Genomic DNA, 16,834 nt, shown 5'->3' with positions numbered 1-16,834 from the left:
TAAACAATCTATGGATATTTACTTTGCATTTTCTGTGTTTGGTGCGGCGGCCTGCATAGAAGAGGTTGATAATGTAGTATTATCCAAAAGCTAGAATTGCGACAAAGAAACAGAAGGAAAAACGAAAATAAATTATAAATAATAGAAATCATAAGAGTTTACGAATTTTTCACATTTTCTTATTGATCTGCCGATTGGTTTCACTTACTTCTGGTGCGCTCACAAATCAACAAATAAAATCAATATATTTTCAGGACAATTCTCAAGGATTGTAATTTAATGCAAGTGATTCAGGACTTACCTCGCTAGACAACAGGTGCAGGGGGACGCCAAGGTTATCGCCCTCGTATCCGAGGACGGCGCCCAGTTTGACGATATAGATTCCAGACAGTCGGCGCAGGGATTGGAGACGCAGCCGGAGATCGGTCAACCTGGAAAGGGTTCTGGAGCATTTAAAACATTTGCCAAGGCTCTTGTGGGTGTCAGTTTGGATGAAGGGTTAGAATGGGCGGACGAAAGAATTTTGAGTACCAAAAAATACAACACAAAATAATATATGCAACAAAAAACGGCAACACAAAAGTGTTTAAAGGCAAAAACAAATGTTCGATCGGTCGATTCGTAATATAGAAAATAAAGCTTCATAAGATCTGCTATTTGTGTAAATTGTATAGAGAGTATAGTGGTTGTGCCAAAAAGTAGAGCTGTCTCAGAGACAGTTTTAGTATAATTTTGATAGAATAGAGTATAATTTTGTACGGAATAGTTTTGAAAATATTTAAAGTGATTAAGCAATAAATTCCAAAATACTTTTAATGGAAAAGCAAATGGTGAAGAGTAGGAAAGTATAAATAAGAGGTGTGTCTACTATAGATATAAGTTCTTCAATCAACAAATTACAGTTTCTACAGGGATATACTAATACAAAAACTAAAAATTACTACATTAAATATTAAAAAAATCAAAACTACTAATCAGTAAATTTAACTACAAAATGGCTAATTAATTTGTCGCCCAACCAACTAGGTCCCTTCTCTCCATTTAAATCCCTATCGTTATCCTCTAAGCTCAAGGCACCCCGAATCATTTCGTTCCGCCCTCGGAACTGGCCACCGGATACCTTACCTCTCGTAGGTGTGTTGCGACTGCTCCTCGGAGCCTTCAACAGCGCGCAGCAGCTGATCAGCCGCATCTTGCAGGCTCACTACACGGGGTTCGCATCTTTCGAGTTCGGCACGCAGGTCCTTGAACTTCTTGAACTTGGCCTCCAGGACAGAACGCTCCTCGGTGAGGTCAACGGGCTCCGAAGCCTTGATGTTTTGCTCGGTTCGCTGCAGCCAGTCCACCAGCTCATCAATGGTCTGGTGGAACTCACTGTTGCCCATCAGAGCGGTCTGCAGCAGTCCTTGCCACTTGGTGGCATTGATGCACACATTGTTCCAGCGCTCGTTGTCAGCCTCCAGCCGTGAACGCAGCTGTCGCGCCTTCTCGGTGTCCAGGGTATGGGTGGCCAGATGGTCACCGACCACATTCAGGGATGAGATGATCGACTTGTGACTCTCGAGATCCAGCAGGAACTCGCGATGGTCCTGGGTGACATCCTCGAGAAGCTCGATGTTCGAGGGGGGAGACGTTTGGGCTTTCTGGGTGCTCTCGGCGAACTGAAGCCACTGCTCGAGGCGCCACAGATCGTTGTCGATCTGCTGCCAATTACGCTGCGTGCAGAGCGGACACGTTAGCCGGCCGACCTCGCTAAAAGTTTAAAAAAGAATTTAATTAATAAGGGTGTATTAACTAGTAATTAAACCGCAACCAATCTTAGTGTGAGAATTAATTGTTAAGCTTAAGCTGTTCTTGTCAAATTTCTTAGACGAGTCTTAAAAAAGCAGCAGCTTAGACTTTGAGCGTGAAGATCCACATCTCTTGCTGTGCTCCACCCTGGAGTCTGGCGGCCATTGGTCATCCGCTGCCAGTTTTTGTCTAGTGGAGAACCACACAGAACACAAAAGGGTGTCAAACAGCAGGTGGGGTGAACTTTACAGCCCATAGGTTAGTTAATCTGGCCAGGTAAACACTTACTGTATGCAGTTGTACTTGTAGGAAGCAGGTAGGTGGCACCTGGTGTGTCGTCATGAATGCGCAGGTTTGAGTTAGGCGTAGGTGTTTTTGTGTGTATTATGCGTATGTGTGTGTGACAGTAAAGGTCGAGAAATAGGCAACAGCGAAATGGAAGCAATAAAACAATTTGTTAGTCAAATAACAAAACCCAAACACCAACATCAATTCAAATCGGGGAACCGAAACAATGATTGCCAAGTCAACAGGATAGATTATGAATATCTGTAGTTGAACACAAGTCATCTGTTATAATATGATGGAACTATACAGGATGCCGTTCATCTTTGCTTAGTTTGGGAGCATTTGAGACACAAATCGGATTAGAGATTCTGATATATGCCACTTTGGCTCCAAAAGGTTAACTTTGTTGACTTGGCGAGGCTTAAAAAACATATAGAACACATAACGAAAACCAATAAAAACATCGTCCTACCTTGCATTCTGATCGTGCTGCTGTCGCGCCTTCCACTGCGACTGCAGTGTGTCAAAGCGCAACGTGAGCTCTGCAACGGTGTCCACCTGGGCCGCCTGGTTATCGGCCTGGCACTCGGTAAGCAGCAGCTGGCTCAGATGCTTCACCAACTCGGTGGAGGACTGGGCGTTGCCCAGTAACTTGGCGATCTTCTGGGGGCCTGGCTTGCGGGTCTTGTCCGCCACCGTGCGCTGCAGCTCATCGAGATTGGCCTGGCACTCGGTGATGGCCGTCTGGAGTTCCATGATGTAGGCATCCTTGGCGGTGATGGAGGTTTCGCGTTGCATTTGTTGTGTCTGTCGCAGTTTCCTTTGAGACAGGGTGTTCACTTGGATGGCGGCGTTTGCGGCTTCTGCCACGGGAACAGCAGCTGCGGCGGCTGCCTGAGCCGCCCGAGTCAGCCAACTGGTCTTGAGGGTAACGATCCTCGTCTGAACAGTCTGCCAGAGAGTGGTGTAGGCGGTGATTAGTTCTAGGAGTTGCTTCAGTTGCGGTTGCTGCTTGGTCCTGGCCTTGGCCTCCTGGGCCAGGTTGTCAGCCTGCTGGACATGCTGTTGGGCATCCTGCAGCTTCTTCTCCAGGCTCTCCAATCGCTGGATGACCACTTTTGGGTCAGCCTTGGAGCTCTGCTGATCCTCCAGGCTGGGCAGCTGCTCGAGGGCCTTTTGAATGGCATTCAAGGAGTTGGTGGCCTCCAGTTGGGCGTTGTTGAATTCTCGCAATATTTTCGCATCCTTGTCGATGGCATCCAGAAGGGCTTGGCAGCGAGGTATCAACTGGCGCCACATGCTCACCATTACCTTTGTGGGAAGTGTCAGCTTCTGGATGTTCTCCGGCTCCACGCCGGCACTCATCGTCAGTTTGGCATAAATCTGCTCCAGCTGGCGGAGGTTCACAGACTGGCTTTCCAGTTCCTCCAGCTTGGCCTTGAGCTCCTTTTGGCGCTCCTCCAGCTTGTTCTTGCTGTGGGATTTTTGGTCCCTTTCGTAGCCAGTCAGTTGACCCTCCTGCTTGCCCAGCCAGTTCTTGTGCTCGGCTGTTAGCTTGATCAGCTGCTGCAGCAGATTCCAGATGGTCAGGATGCGCTGCTTGCGCTCCGCCGACTGGTTGCACACATTTTTCCAGCGCTGCTCGAGATTCTGGGTGGAGATAGCCAGCCCGGAGGTGTTCACCTGCGTACGCCAGCTGTCAGCATCGTTCAGCATCATCTCAACGAGGTTCAGCACCTCGCCCACATTACTGCTGTGGTGTTCAATGGATCGCTGGATCTGCTCGTGCTCCTTCAGTTTAGCTTCTATCACATTGGGGGTGTAGCTCTCGAAGCTCAGGGGCTTGTCTAGCTGGGACTCCACCTCGAAGAGCCAGGCGCGAATCAGGGCTATCCTCTCCTCCAGTCGGAGCAGAGTCATCTTCAGCTCCCCGATCTTGGTGGCCCTCTGTTTGCACAGGTACTTCAGTCGCTGCCAACGGTCGATGAGGTTATCGCTCTGCTGTTGCACTTGGGAACGAACTTCCGGCTCCGCGTAGAGGGTAAGTAGTTCCCGTCCGGTGGACAGAATCCACTCACGCTCCTTGTCTCGCAGTTGCAGCTCAGAGTTAATTTGCTGCTCCAGCTGCTTGGCCGCCTGTTCGGGGTTCGCCATGGCCGTCACATCCGCATCCTTTTCCACCCGCTGCTCCAAACGTAGCAGCCAGTGGGAGATGCGCTCGTATCTGATTTGGTAGTTGGACAGCAGGGACAGCCGCTCCTCGATTGAGTTGATCAGGTTGGCTAGTTGGTAGTCCAGATCAGCGTGCTGCTGCCAGAGCAGCCAGTTGCGCTGGCGAATGGTCTTCATATCGTGCGGGCTGATGCACTCCTTGAGCTCCTCCTGGGTGACCGTGAGTCCTTCAAGGGCGGGCACTTGGGCACCCAACTGGACGCGCTGGGATCGCAGGGCTCCCAGCAGTTGTTCAATGGCCGCCGGCTGAGTGGGCAGGGATTCGCTGCTATTGGCCTCCAGAAGCTGTTGAGCTGCTCCGAATTCCATCTGCAACTGCTGCACACGCTGCTCATAGCTTTCCGATAGCTGGGTGATGCGCTGCAGGAATCCTTGCCAGGTCTTCAGTGCGGCACGAAGGTTTCCGATTCGCTGACCAATACTGGCCTGCTCCATGCGCATGGCAGTGGCCAGGGCATCGTCGCAGTGGCGGGATAGCTCCTGTTGCTGCTCCTGCAGAGCCTTGCTTTGCTGTTCGCCTTGGTCCAGTTGCTGGAGCATGGCGTCAAGGCGGTTCTTCAGGTGGGGCACTCGCTTCAGGTGAATGTACCTCAGCTGCAGGGCATTCCGCTCCACTTCCCGCTGGCGCAGCCAGTCCAAAAGGGCGGCCAACTGCTGGCGATAAGCATTCCAGCCACTCACGCGGCGCTCTAGCTCGCCATTTCGCTGCATGATCCTCGAGAGAGTTTCATTGTGAAGATTGGTCAGAGCCTTGTATTGCTCGGATACCTCCGATTCCAGTGGCATCTCCGACAGCACACTCTGCTGCGAAATCAGCAGGTTCTGGTGGATGGCACACAGCTGCTGCTGCTCCCGCAGGCTGCCGTAATCCTCCGGTATGGCGCAGGACAGGAACGACTGCACATGCTGCAGGTACTGACGCCACAAGCGCAACGCCTCCGAGCTATTCTGGCTGCGGGCAAGGCGCGTGGACAGGCGATGGTACTCCTGGAAAGTGTCCTGGAAGATCTTCTGCCACAGGGCTAAAACCTCCAGGATGCCATCGTCATCGGGTCCAGTCACTGAAGGTGCCACCTCGTTGTTTTGTTGGCGCTCCTTCAGCTGACGCAGCTGCTCCTCCGTGCGGGCCAAGGTCTGGAGATGGGCACGCAGGGCGGCCAACTGCTCCTCGCTCTCTCTGGGATTTTGTGGTGGCTCGCGGGAAATATCCTAAGAAAAGAAAAGGAAGTCGTTTAGTGATTTATGATTGTTTTTTTCTTGACACTGCGGGGTTGCTAATTGGCCTGACCCTAATATGGCTGCCTTGCTGGCTGTCTCCAGTTACCGTTCGTCGTCTGTCCGTCTGGCCAACTGCATGGCTTCACCAAAACAACACTAGCCAGGGCCCATTGCAACTCTTTCCGCCGCCAACTGGCAATGACCTCATGCCAATCGACACGCGTTTGCTTCTGGCCAACTTCAATTGTCGGAAGTGTTGATGAGGGCGGAAGAGGGGGTGAGTTGGCGGAGCAGGAGGTGGACTTGGTAATGGCATGTGCCATGCAAATGAGCCGACAGTGGTTTAAAGTGCTTAAAAGTTAACACTAAATGGCCATTTGGATAATTATTGTGTACTTCCCTCTGTCATGTTTATCTTTCAATCGGATTAAGAAATTATTTGAATAATTTATTTAAGGAAACTAAAAATAATAGCCATCGCGAGTAATAACATGTTCTTATGCTCATTAAATATTTACCATAATTTCAAGTGTCGTTCTAAAAAGATAATACTAATACCCGCCCCTGAAATCAATAATGAATGGGATGGGATGGGCCGGGCCTAGCCTGGCCCAATGTACATATGTGGGGGCTGTCAGACAGTTAGTGTACACGAAAAGTTTTTCAACTTTTAACCCACTTAAAATAGCATGTCCTTCGTATTGGATTAACCACAGACAACAACTATAGAAGAACAACAATTGGCAGCCGGCAAGTGTGGGAATTTCCGCACACCAAGCCCCACACTAAATTATGCAAATATCCCGTCATTATAATCGATAGGTGGCACCGTTTGCGGTTTCTTAATTTTCATAATTCACTCCCTGGACAGGAGTGGAGTAGACTAGACTGGACTCACCTGCTGGACATTGTTGAAGTACGCCTTGGCCAGCGTCACCTCCTTGTCGAGCTCCTTGCGCTCCTTGTCCTGTGATTCAGCCACGTTGGCCAATGTTGTGATGGCCTCCTTGCACTCGGCCAACCTCTGGCCCAGTGCGTCCAGTTCGCCTTGCATCAGGGCGGAGGCATCCAGGCCGACATCGGCGGCGATCTTGGCCACAATGTCGCGCAGCTCCAAGATTCGGTCATTCTGGGTGTTGAGGTTGTCTTGGCAGGCCTGTGTGAAAAGAATGTGGATGGAAATATGAAAATCGAGTCAGCTAATGAAGCTCAAGGCCTAGGCAATCATAACCACTCAATTAGCAGAGACATGTATTTTTCTCCAAATACAGCCATAGATGGCTAAAAACAGGTTATTTTTTAGTAACAAGAAATACCTTTATGTTCCAAATATGTTCATTAATTTTTGGACTAACTAAGCCGACTATTGAAACAAAGAAATCTGAATCATGTCCCTCTTTTCTGTGTTCTGAAGTATATGTAGCAAGTCATCTAAACATACCCCTTGACAATGTAATTAAAAACTCCAAATTTTAATTTATAATCTCTCTTAAAATCGGCACACAAGTTAAGCAGGCACAGAATCCCCAATAATTATTTCGGATGGCTGGCAAAATGTCAATTGTTTATTTTTAACGCGACTACGGAAAGTATTTAGCTCGAGAGCCCGCCGTGCTGATGGCTTCCCAAGCCCGTAGAAGAAGACCCTTATCAATTGTCATGTCGCCGCACTTGTCGAGTGCATTTCCCTGCCCGGCGTTTGTAATTAGGGCTGTGTTCTGTGTGCGTTCGGCGCTTTCGCTTTCAATTTCTGAAAACGGGTCACTCGCGGCGTCGAATAAATTCTCTAATTTGGAGCACAACAAGGGGGTATATAGTTTACTTGCAAGGGCCTTGGTCCGTTCTCGATTTGTAGTCTAATGTGTGCCCTATGATATCATCTGCTAAGTATTCGCCGATGTTTATCGCACTCCGCCACAAAAGCAAGCAAACGGGGGCCAGCTCCCAAGGAACTAACATTGGTATTAAGAAGTTTAAGATATATTTTCACATTTATCTTCGCTCGCAGCTCAAGGCATTTTCGGACCCGTTCCCGCTGCGTTGTTGTGGCTGTTGATAAAGCCACTGTGTATACAAACAATATAATTGGAATGTCCCATCATCCCAACGGCAGGTTGATAAACCCGGCCCATGTGAAATGACAGTTGCCTGCCCGAAAATATAATTACAGCTGTGCGCCGGCCTATAGCATAATGACCCTAATGATCAATAAACACAAAATACGGTGACCAGAGTATGCGTTAATTTTTTAAGTAAATGTCGAAAAAAGAAATCGTATGAGTACGATATACGGATGTATATCGTTTCGTTGCCTTCGGTTTTTATTTACCGAAGCATAATTTATGACTCCAGCACGGCGGACAAAAGTTACCTCATGAGTGTGTGAACGAGGAACTATTACAAACATATTACACTGACTCGCCCAAAAATTGATAGGGCGAAGAAAATCAATGTAATTACTAGCTTCTGGCTTCTGGCCACCCAACTCGCTTTCTGGAGGGCAATTAAAGCCTCAAATTTCTGTCCTAGTTTGCCGCCAAAAACCAAATAGTCCGCACCCACCTGCCGTAGGGTCAGGCTTTTCGATAAATCAGAAAAATATATCAAATGACCTTTCTGGGAATCTGTCATTTGTATTTGATGTTGAATTTCTTTGTGCTATCAATGTTGCTCCATATTTGGTGTTTCCATATTCGGAGTTCTCTTTAAAATGCTTTACTAAGAGCTCCTTTTAGAAGAACTAGAATATTGCATGATTTTATCCACGTTTTCTGTATCAACCTTTTATATATCTGTTTCTGGCTGGCATCATTCGCTGGAACCCCCCACGCGATACACATCACTCATACGACATGTAGCCGGCTCGGTCACGAAATGTCATCTAAACACATACCATACACGGGGGAAAAATTAAAACCTACCTTGGCATGGTGCAGGGTATCCAAGGGCTGCTCCAGGGACTTCACGGTGTCCATTTGCTGGTCAATTGAACTCTTTACGGCCGCGGAGGCGTTGCGGTACTTGTCCCACAGTTCGACGGCTCTCTGGTAGCGGGTGCGGAGCTGCTGGAGGTTCTCGCTGGTATCATTCCAGGCAACTACCGCCTCCTGGACCGCCGACTCGATCTGCTCCACAATCTGGACATCACAGCTCTCGATGAGGGGTTTGGCAGCTCCCTTTAGCTCGTCTATCAGTTGTTCGCGGTTCTGCAGATCGCCGGCCAGTCCCTGCGTTTGGGTAATTTCCGGTAAAAACGGATTAGAAAATAATAAATGTAACCAAGCGGATGTACGAAGTCGCAACGCGCGTCCAGTTCGAAAAGCTAACGTCAACTGCGGTGGTTGCCTCTACGAAACCGCACAGAACTTGCTACGTAAAGAGCCCCACTCGAATGCCCAGAGCTTGGGGAAAAAGCTTTGGGAAAAGTTTTCGGATAGTGTAGCTTTTTGTGGTATAGCTTTGAATGTGGGTACTTTTAAATTCTAACTCATTTTGTGATAAAAAAAAAAAAACGTTTCTAGAATATTTTTTGATTTTAAATTTTACAAAAAATAAATCACCTCAAAATAGAATCAATCAGAAAATATATAAATAATACTTTAAATAGTTATCTTTTCTGAATATATTACTTTAAATATTTAAGTAAAAATTTTATATTTCGAGAATTTTTATTTAAGACGTTTGTCAAGCAGAGAGGCTCAAAAATAACTGATCGATTTGGGGAAATTCTAGCTGGTTTTGTAGAAAATTGTCCGCGAGGGAAAACTGCAACTGCGATAAGCGACTTCGCGAAAATTCCGGTTGGCAGGTAGAAAAACGGGCCGAAGCCAAGCAAAGCCATAAAAATGAAAACTCACCTCTAATCGCTCGGTGGCCTTACGCAGGCGCTCGTAGTCGACCTGGCCATGGACGCGGATCAGTTCCATCATGAAGTCTGTTTCCTGAACGGAGCCATGGACCAGCTCCAGTTGGCGCTCGTAGCGCAGCCAGATGGCCAGTCGGTTTCGCAGGATACCCATTATGTTGGTGCACTTGCTCTCGAGGAAGGCGTGGTCGTCCTGCAGCTGTGAGATATCCCGTTCCAGCTTGACCGGCGACACGGACATCTTGAGGCGCATGGGCAGGGTGTGGAGCATCTGACGGATGCGCATGATCTCCTGCCAGCTGGTCACCAGCTCCTCGCCAACATTCTGGCAGTCGGCGACGGCCTTTTCGAGAACATCAGCTCCCTGCCTCTCGGCGGCTTCACACTCATCGAGAATGACCGAGATCTTGGCCTGGTGTTTACGCTGGTTGCTGATGCCCTCCTGGATGGCTTGCAGTTGATCCCGCAGCACGGAGGCACCCTCGAGTTCTTCGGCTATCTGGGTACTGATCTTGTGCGAGAGGGCGAATAGCTCGCCCACCTTTTCAGGCTCCACTGCCGGCTCTTGCAGGCCAATCCTGCCCAGCTCATTGCCAATAAATCCGACGCGGGTGCGCAGGACTTGGACGCGCTCGATGTAAAGGCAGAGTTCCTCCTCGTTTTTGATCACACCCTTCATGCTGGTCATGGTCAGGTAGATCTCCTGTAGTTCCCGCTCCACCAGCTTGAGTTTCTCGTCTGCGGGCACGTCCTCCGATGACAGGGACTCCACAATGTTGTGCTGGATGAGCTCAATGGCCTGGGCCACGGCCTGCCAGCGATCCTCCAGCTGGGCATGGAATTGCCGCTGGAGCATCTCGTCGGCCAGTGGGATGACTTGTAGGGATTTCTCGAAGCTGTGACCAGCCTCGGTCCGCACATTGTTGTGCAGCTCGAAGCGGGCCTTGATCTCCCAGAACTGACGCATATGCTCGATGGGTTGCTGGGTGGGCTGGGCCGGAATCTGTATTTGCCGAAGTTCCTGCTCCGCCTCGCGGACGAATGCCTCGAGCTTGTCGGTCTGCTGCTCGTACTGCACCCAGATCTCCTTGAAGACCAGCAGGCGGTGCAGATAAAGAGCCACCTCTTCGCGCAGCTTCAGGAGTACGATCAATGCCTCATTGGTTTCCTCGACGAGATTGGGGGCTTGGACCAGCTGTTGCAATTTGTTGGCAATTCCAGAAAGCTGGGTCATCTTCACGTAGTGGTGGGAGATGTCGTTGCTCAGGGATTGGTAGAGCGTGGTGTACTGGTCGTAGTCCGCCGAGGTCACAGCCGATAGATCAGGCACACGCTGCTGGGCGACTTGGAGCCACTGCAGCTCATCCCGCATGCCCTTCTCCAGGACCGTCCAACGGGAGGCGGCCTGAACCAATTTCGACGACCGCTCCGATGCCTTATCCAGTAGGATGGTGGCTCTGTTGTACAGCTCCTTGTGCAGTTCCGAGTGTTTCTCGCGAGTCTCGCTGTCGATGTTCTCCTCCAGAGATTCCAACATGGCACGGCAATGGCTCAAGTTCACAAAGAACTTGCGCTGTTTCTGCACTTCGTTGTTCAGCTGCTCCAGGGAACTGGAAACTATAGGGCTCTCGACCAGCTTATCCGCCAGTACGGTGATGTTGGTGAACTCCTTGAGGGTCTGTTCGTACTCCTCCGCCAGAGATTGCAGTTGCAGAACGCGCTCCCTTTCAGCTTGGATATTGTTGCCAATATTCTTGCTGGTTTCGAAGGCATTGTGTACGTCCTGGGGCATCTTCTTGCCCGGGAAGTCCCTCTGGAAGGCGCGGGCGTTCTGGCAAAGTTGAGCCAGCTCCTTCTGGGCCGCCTCGTGTTGTTCCTCCAACTCATCAAGGAGAGAGAGTTTGGCAGACAGGGGATAGTCCTGATTGGTCAGATTATCGTACCGCTGCTGGAGCTGCGACAGAACAGAGGACACGTTGTACAAGAGCACCTCAAAGCTGTGCCACTTGTCCAGATCATTGCTATCCTGCACTTGGTTCTGCTGCGTCACCTGTTCCACTGCATCCACGTGTTCCTTCAGAGAGTCCACGCACTGGAGCAGTTCTGGCTCCGCATTCGACAATTGCCGCTCCAACTGGCCAACATTATGCTTGATGGCGCTGAGTTCCTCATTGAGCTGGTTGTAGTTGTCCAGCTTCTCTTCGGAGGGTCCTTCGTTAGAGTTTTGGCGGATGAGGTACACACGATACTCGATCGTCTCCAGCCAAGTAGACACCTTCTCAATGACGGTGATTACAGTGGTTTGGATGACGGTCTTGTCTCCGGTTTTGATGGCAGCATCCAGGTCTTGAAGGCCTTCGTTCACTTCCAGGAGGCGCTGCTCCGTAGGCACATCCTTGATCTGTTCCGACAGTGTGGCCAAGTGGAGCACATTGCTCAGGGGCGTGGATTGTTGCGGGGCCGCCTGTTTCAGCTGCTTAATGCGATCCCCAATGGCCTCCTTTGTCGATACAAGGATGGGCTGATGCTTCAGTTGCTTTTGTTGTCCTGGATAGTGCTGCAGGCTCTCACTCATGATCAGGGCCTGGGTGAGCTCAATGGGCGTCTTATCCACACTGGTCGTAGCACTGAACCACACGTTGCTGGGCTCGTCGGCGAGATTATCTGGTCCGGGTGTAATGGGAACCACCAACTCCTCGGTAGGTGATGCCACCTCTTCAATGGTCACCGCGGAAGAATTGGGCCCGGCTCCGGATCGTTTGCTTTGCTGGGATGCAATCAGGACCTTGTTCTGCTCTGTGATGTGGACTGGCAGATTGGGGAACTCTTCGTAAACGGTGGTCTTGGTGATCTGAAGTTGCACTTTCTGTGCTCTTGGCGACTCTGCGTCTTCTGGCACAATTGGAGCCTCCACTACGGGTGCAACATGTGGCACATCTTCGATCTCTTCAATTTCCTGATTGGTGGACACCACAATACCTGATTCGGAGAGCAACTCGGGTGCGATTTCTACCGTGACACTGATTTGTGGCTCCTCTGGGCGCTGCTGCGGTTCCTCCGTATCCTTCTGAGCTTCCTTCTGCTTCTTTTTGTCCTTCTTGGATTTTTTCTTGTCCTGTTTGGGCAACTGCATGGTCTGTGTGTATTCGTAGACCGTGGGCTCAGCGATAGAGGTATCAGAATCGGCAGGAATGGCCACTGTGGTCTTCACTTCCAGTTCGTAGGGTTCCGAAATGGAGATCGATGTGGCAGTCAGTGAGTTGTCGTCCAGGGATGCGGGCTGCTGATCTCCACGGGGCGTGGTCTGCATCTCACCATCTGTAACTTGCACCAGCTCCACCGTGGAAGTCTCCTCGTTGGTAGTTTCTGGCTTAATACTTTCAACTTGTTCCCTTGGCTCTGGAGTAGTTGTCTGGACATGCGTTTCAGTGGTTGTGGTGGTTTCGGTCACTGTCGATTGCTCCGTAGTGGCCACTGGCAGATCGGTAGTCATGTCCTTTACCAGATCATGAACCAAATATTCGACCACATCGCTACTGCCAGGCTCAGGGGCACGAGGAGATTCCTTGGGCGTGGTTTGCAGCTCCTTCTCAATGGTGGTGGTCACAGTCGTCTGGCTGGAGATCTCCACAGTATCAGCAGGCTGGCCACTAACATCGGTTTGCATTTCAGTGGTGGAAACCTCAACAGCCTCCGGCTTCTCTTCGCTCCTGGGAGTGGTTTGAGCCTCGGTCTCCGTAATTTCCACAATCAAAGTCTGCGATTCATTCTCCTGGTTTTCTGGATGGACATCTATGCTCGTCTGCACAGCGATCTCATCCAATGTGGGCTGGTGTTGCGGCGATGTCTGTACGGATTTGATATCCTGCTCTACCGGTTCGGGCGCTTCAGTGGGCGAGGGAACGCGTGGTGTGGTTTGTTGCTCCTCATCCTCCACTATTGACAGCTCCACAACTTCTGTGGGAATCACCAACTCGACCATTGGTGCCCTGGGCGATTCCGAGGGCGGTGAAACGATGGCATCTTCTACTACCTTGACCTTTGGTTCCACTTCAATGCTGGACAAATCGCTTTCAGCGCTGATCTCCACAACGGATTCATGGCGCACAGGATCCTGGTGCGAGTCCTCAGACTCTGGCGACGCCTCGGGCTCCTTAATGGCTTCTTGTTCTGGTTCGGGTTCACCTTCAGATTTTGTATCTCTTCTCTTCTTTTTCTTTCGACGCCGCTTGGCGTCGGCGGCTGGGGCAGCTGCAGTCTCAATAATGGTCATGCTAACCTTGCCGCTAGTTGGGGCAGTGGAATCGTCCTCCGTGGTGGTTTCCTTGCCCAGCACAACCTTTAAAACGCCGTCACCATTGTCTTCGAGAGAAGGAGCGGTGATCTGGAAGGATTTCTGGGGCGCCGTGGAAGCAGCTGCTTCACCAGAGATGAAGAGCTGAGTGGCCACGCGCAGGTCAGTCTGGCTGGGAGCGGGATTCTTCTCCAAAATAGTGTCTACAGGTTTCTGTTCAGTCGTTTCAACGGTTACAATTTCTTCTACCGCCTTTTGTGGTACAGATTCCTTAACTGGTTCCGGTTTTTCAGGCTCCTCTTTCGCCACAGGCTCCTTGCTTTCGGAAACTTCAACTTCCAATACGGCCGTATCGGAAACCGGTGAAGATTGTTCCTTTAATGTGGCTGCCAATTTTTGTTCTGCTTCCAAGAAGCTCTGCAATTCAGTCTTATTTATGAAGGAAGCCTCCGATGGAATATCCTGTACACTAACAGGCTCCTTCAACGGGTCGCGGGGGCTGGTGATGGTGGTTATAGTCTTGCTAATGGTAATACTGCCTAGGCTAACTTCAGGCTCTTCCGGCTCACTCTTTTCCGATTTAACGGTCTGATCTGGAGCCGCTTGTGGCTCGAATTCATACTGCTGTAGGGTCAAGGAGTTGCCGGTCTCTGGACTCGTGGGCCAAATTTCCTCCACTGGCATCGATGCAGGTCCAGTTTCTTCGGATGTGATAATTTGTGCAGGTGCTACGTCTTCGAGGTGCTGGGAGAAGTCAATGTTGGTGGGATTCAGATGATGTTCCAGTGGCCAGATTTCGTGGATGTCCTCGACCACCTTCGGCTCATCTAGGATGTCTGGGGAGGTGGTGGCTGGAGTTGGGGACTCTTTGGCTGCAGTTACAGGAACCGCTGTTGGAACAGGAACAGGAACGGGACTGGTAGAGGCGACTTCTACGGGTTGTTCAACATCTACTTGAGGTGCTGGCAACTCTACGGGTGCTTCTTTGATCGTTTCAGTTGGTGTCTGTTGTTCTGGATGTTTCTGTTCTAGTACTTGTTCTTGTTCTTGTGTGGTGATTGTGGTGCCTTGGGTAGACTCAATATCAAATACCTGTTGCTGCGGCTCTGCGGTTGGCTTGGACAGATCCGTGGCAACTTCTTCGATAACCACGCCGGGCTCCTGCATCATGCGCTGGAACTCCTCCTCGGTTACCACCTTTCCGTTCACCGTACGCACAATGTTGACGTTAATGTGCGGCGCAGTTTCCTCTTCGGTGACTTCGATCTCTTCGGGCTCCTCCACCACCTCCTCAGTAATGTGCTCCTTGCCGTCGATGATGACCACGCGCTTGATGATCTTACGGGTCTTGCGGATCACCTTTCGGGTAACCTGCTGCACCACGGCTCGAATGCTGCCTTGGGTCTGAACATCCGCCGGAATCAGTTGCTGTGCGCTTCCTGGGGCAATTACCTCCTCGTATGTCTCAATAATGGGCTCAGTTTCGAACTCTTGCAGGACAACGCCTTCAGGCTGGGAGGAGTCCACTACTGCGCCTCGGGTTTGCTGTGTAATCACGGTCTGGATACTGCCCTCTTGCGGATCAGCTTTGGTGTCCGTGGTCTGCACATTCTCCAGGTTGATCTGGCCGGTGGAGTGCACCTCGATATTACCATCCGAATCGCTGATCGTCTCAATGGAGCTGATCTGCTGCTGCTGCACAATCTGCTGGCGGGTTCTGGTCACCTTCTTGAGAACTATGTGCTTGGTTCCGTCAGGTCCCACAACCACTTCGGTGGTCGTTTCATCCGGCTCCACGAACGTGGTCTCGAATGCCTGAGGAACGTTCTTCAGGATCAACTCGGTGGCCCGATCCACATCGCCATGAGGCTTCTGATGGTATCGTGCCTCAATCTGGACATCTTCCGGCTGGTCAGGTACATCCTGGTTGCGAGTTGTATCGATTTGGATAGTTTCCTTGCCGTGTTGCACGGTTTGTGTGACCATGATGTTCTCGGTGGGCGACCGCTCCTTCTGGGTCTGCAGAGCCACCTCAGCCGTTTCCACTGCCGGTTCCTTGAAGCTTGTCTGAGCCTCCACGGTGGTGGTTTTTACCACAACTGCAGCTGGGGGCTGTTGCAGGCTCAGCGACGTTTGTGTCTCCACATAAACTCCAGTGGGCTTAACCTCCTCCTCCGGCATGGAACTGGAATCGATGGTGTTCTCCTCATTGGATTCGATGGACTCGTGCGGTTGTTCAGGCTGAACCTCTGTGGGTGGCATGATGAGGGCGTCGGCCAGCACACGCTGTCTTTGCGCCTCCTCGGTCTTGGCTTTGCGCAGGTCCACGATACGTTTCTCAATGGTAAAGACGCGCCTGGTGGCCACCGTGACCTGTTCCCGCAGAATGGTAATGATGCTCTGCAGTTGCTCCATCAGGGTGTCGGCCAGTGGCGCCACATCGGGATGCGACTGTAGTTGTCGTGTCTGCTCCACCAAATCCTCCATGGACTGCTGGCGATCCTTGAGGGTTCGCAACAATTGCTGGCTGCGCTCCACCTGCGACTTAAGCACCTGCTCATCGGTGCTGCTATCCGAGGTGGGTTCAAAGGAGGCCAGCTCGGCCGAAACCTCTATGATCCAGCGTTCCAGCTCCAGCAGATGCTGCTGATACTCATCGATCTCCTCCTGCCGCTTCTTCTGGCCATGCATAGCATTCTGAATAGTTGGATACTATTTTTATAGGATACAGGACCAAAATAAAAGCAGAAATACTTACCGCTATCATGGTGATGCCTTGCTGGGTGCGTCGTAGGAGCAAGTCAATGCGATCCACGGTCTCGTTGAGAAGACGTTCGGTGGCAGGATCCGTAGGCAAGTTCTTTGCCTGCTCCTTCAACTGGTGGGCGTCCCTTTCGTGCGCTTCGAGATTGCTTTGGATTAGCTGCACGGCGGGCGCATGAAATACAAGTATCAGTCATGTGTTTGTTGCAATTATATGTAGAAAAGTATAAAATTTGAGGGATACTCTCGGGGCCTACGACAACTAAAGGTATGGCTACTACACATCTAAAACGTATTCTGATCGACAAAAAACGTATATAGAGCCTATCAAAATATCAAAATATTTGAAAATGTACGATTCGGTATGGAGTGATGCGATTGAG

The 16,834-nt window shown here is 50.5% G+C and overlaps 1 protein-coding gene across 11 annotated transcripts in view; it reads right to left on the bottom strand.

Annotated features, from left to right (window-relative positions):
• LOC6497204 (nesprin-1) overlaps positions 1–16,834 on the bottom strand; it is a 99,089-nt gene that overhangs the window by 2,088 nt on the left and 80,167 nt on the right. For 7 of the 11 annotated variants that reach the window (XM_032451842.1, XM_032451849.1, XM_032451848.1 and 4 more), the window contains 9 exons: positions 16,447–16,611; positions 9,387–16,385; positions 8,451–8,756; positions 6,428–6,685; positions 2,552–5,520; positions 2,080–2,118; positions 1,126–1,752; positions 302–443; positions 23–90 (listed from right to left, as the gene is read on the bottom strand). In XM_032451842.1, coding sequence (XP_032307733.1) covers positions 23–90; positions 302–443; positions 1,126–1,752; positions 2,080–2,118; positions 2,552–5,520; positions 6,428–6,685; positions 8,451–8,756; positions 9,387–16,385; positions 16,447–16,611 — 11,573 coding nt within the window. The remainder of the gene's footprint in view (positions 1–22; positions 91–301; positions 444–1,125; positions 1,753–2,079; positions 2,119–2,551; positions 5,521–6,427; positions 6,686–8,450; positions 8,757–9,386; positions 16,386–16,446; positions 16,612–16,834) is intronic. The other 4 variants (XM_032451845.2, XM_014906070.3, XM_032451843.1 and 1 more) reach the window with 3 other exon arrangements.

This window comes from Drosophila ananassae, chromosome 3R (genome assembly GCF_017639315.1).
Source record: "Drosophila ananassae strain 14024-0371.13 chromosome 3R, ASM1763931v2, whole genome shotgun sequence".
In the NCBI taxonomy this organism is placed as follows: Eukaryota; Metazoa; Arthropoda; class Insecta; order Diptera; family Drosophilidae; genus Drosophila; species Drosophila ananassae.
Note: the sequence above shows the minus strand (reverse complement) of the source record. Positions and strands in the feature narration are given on the sequence as shown.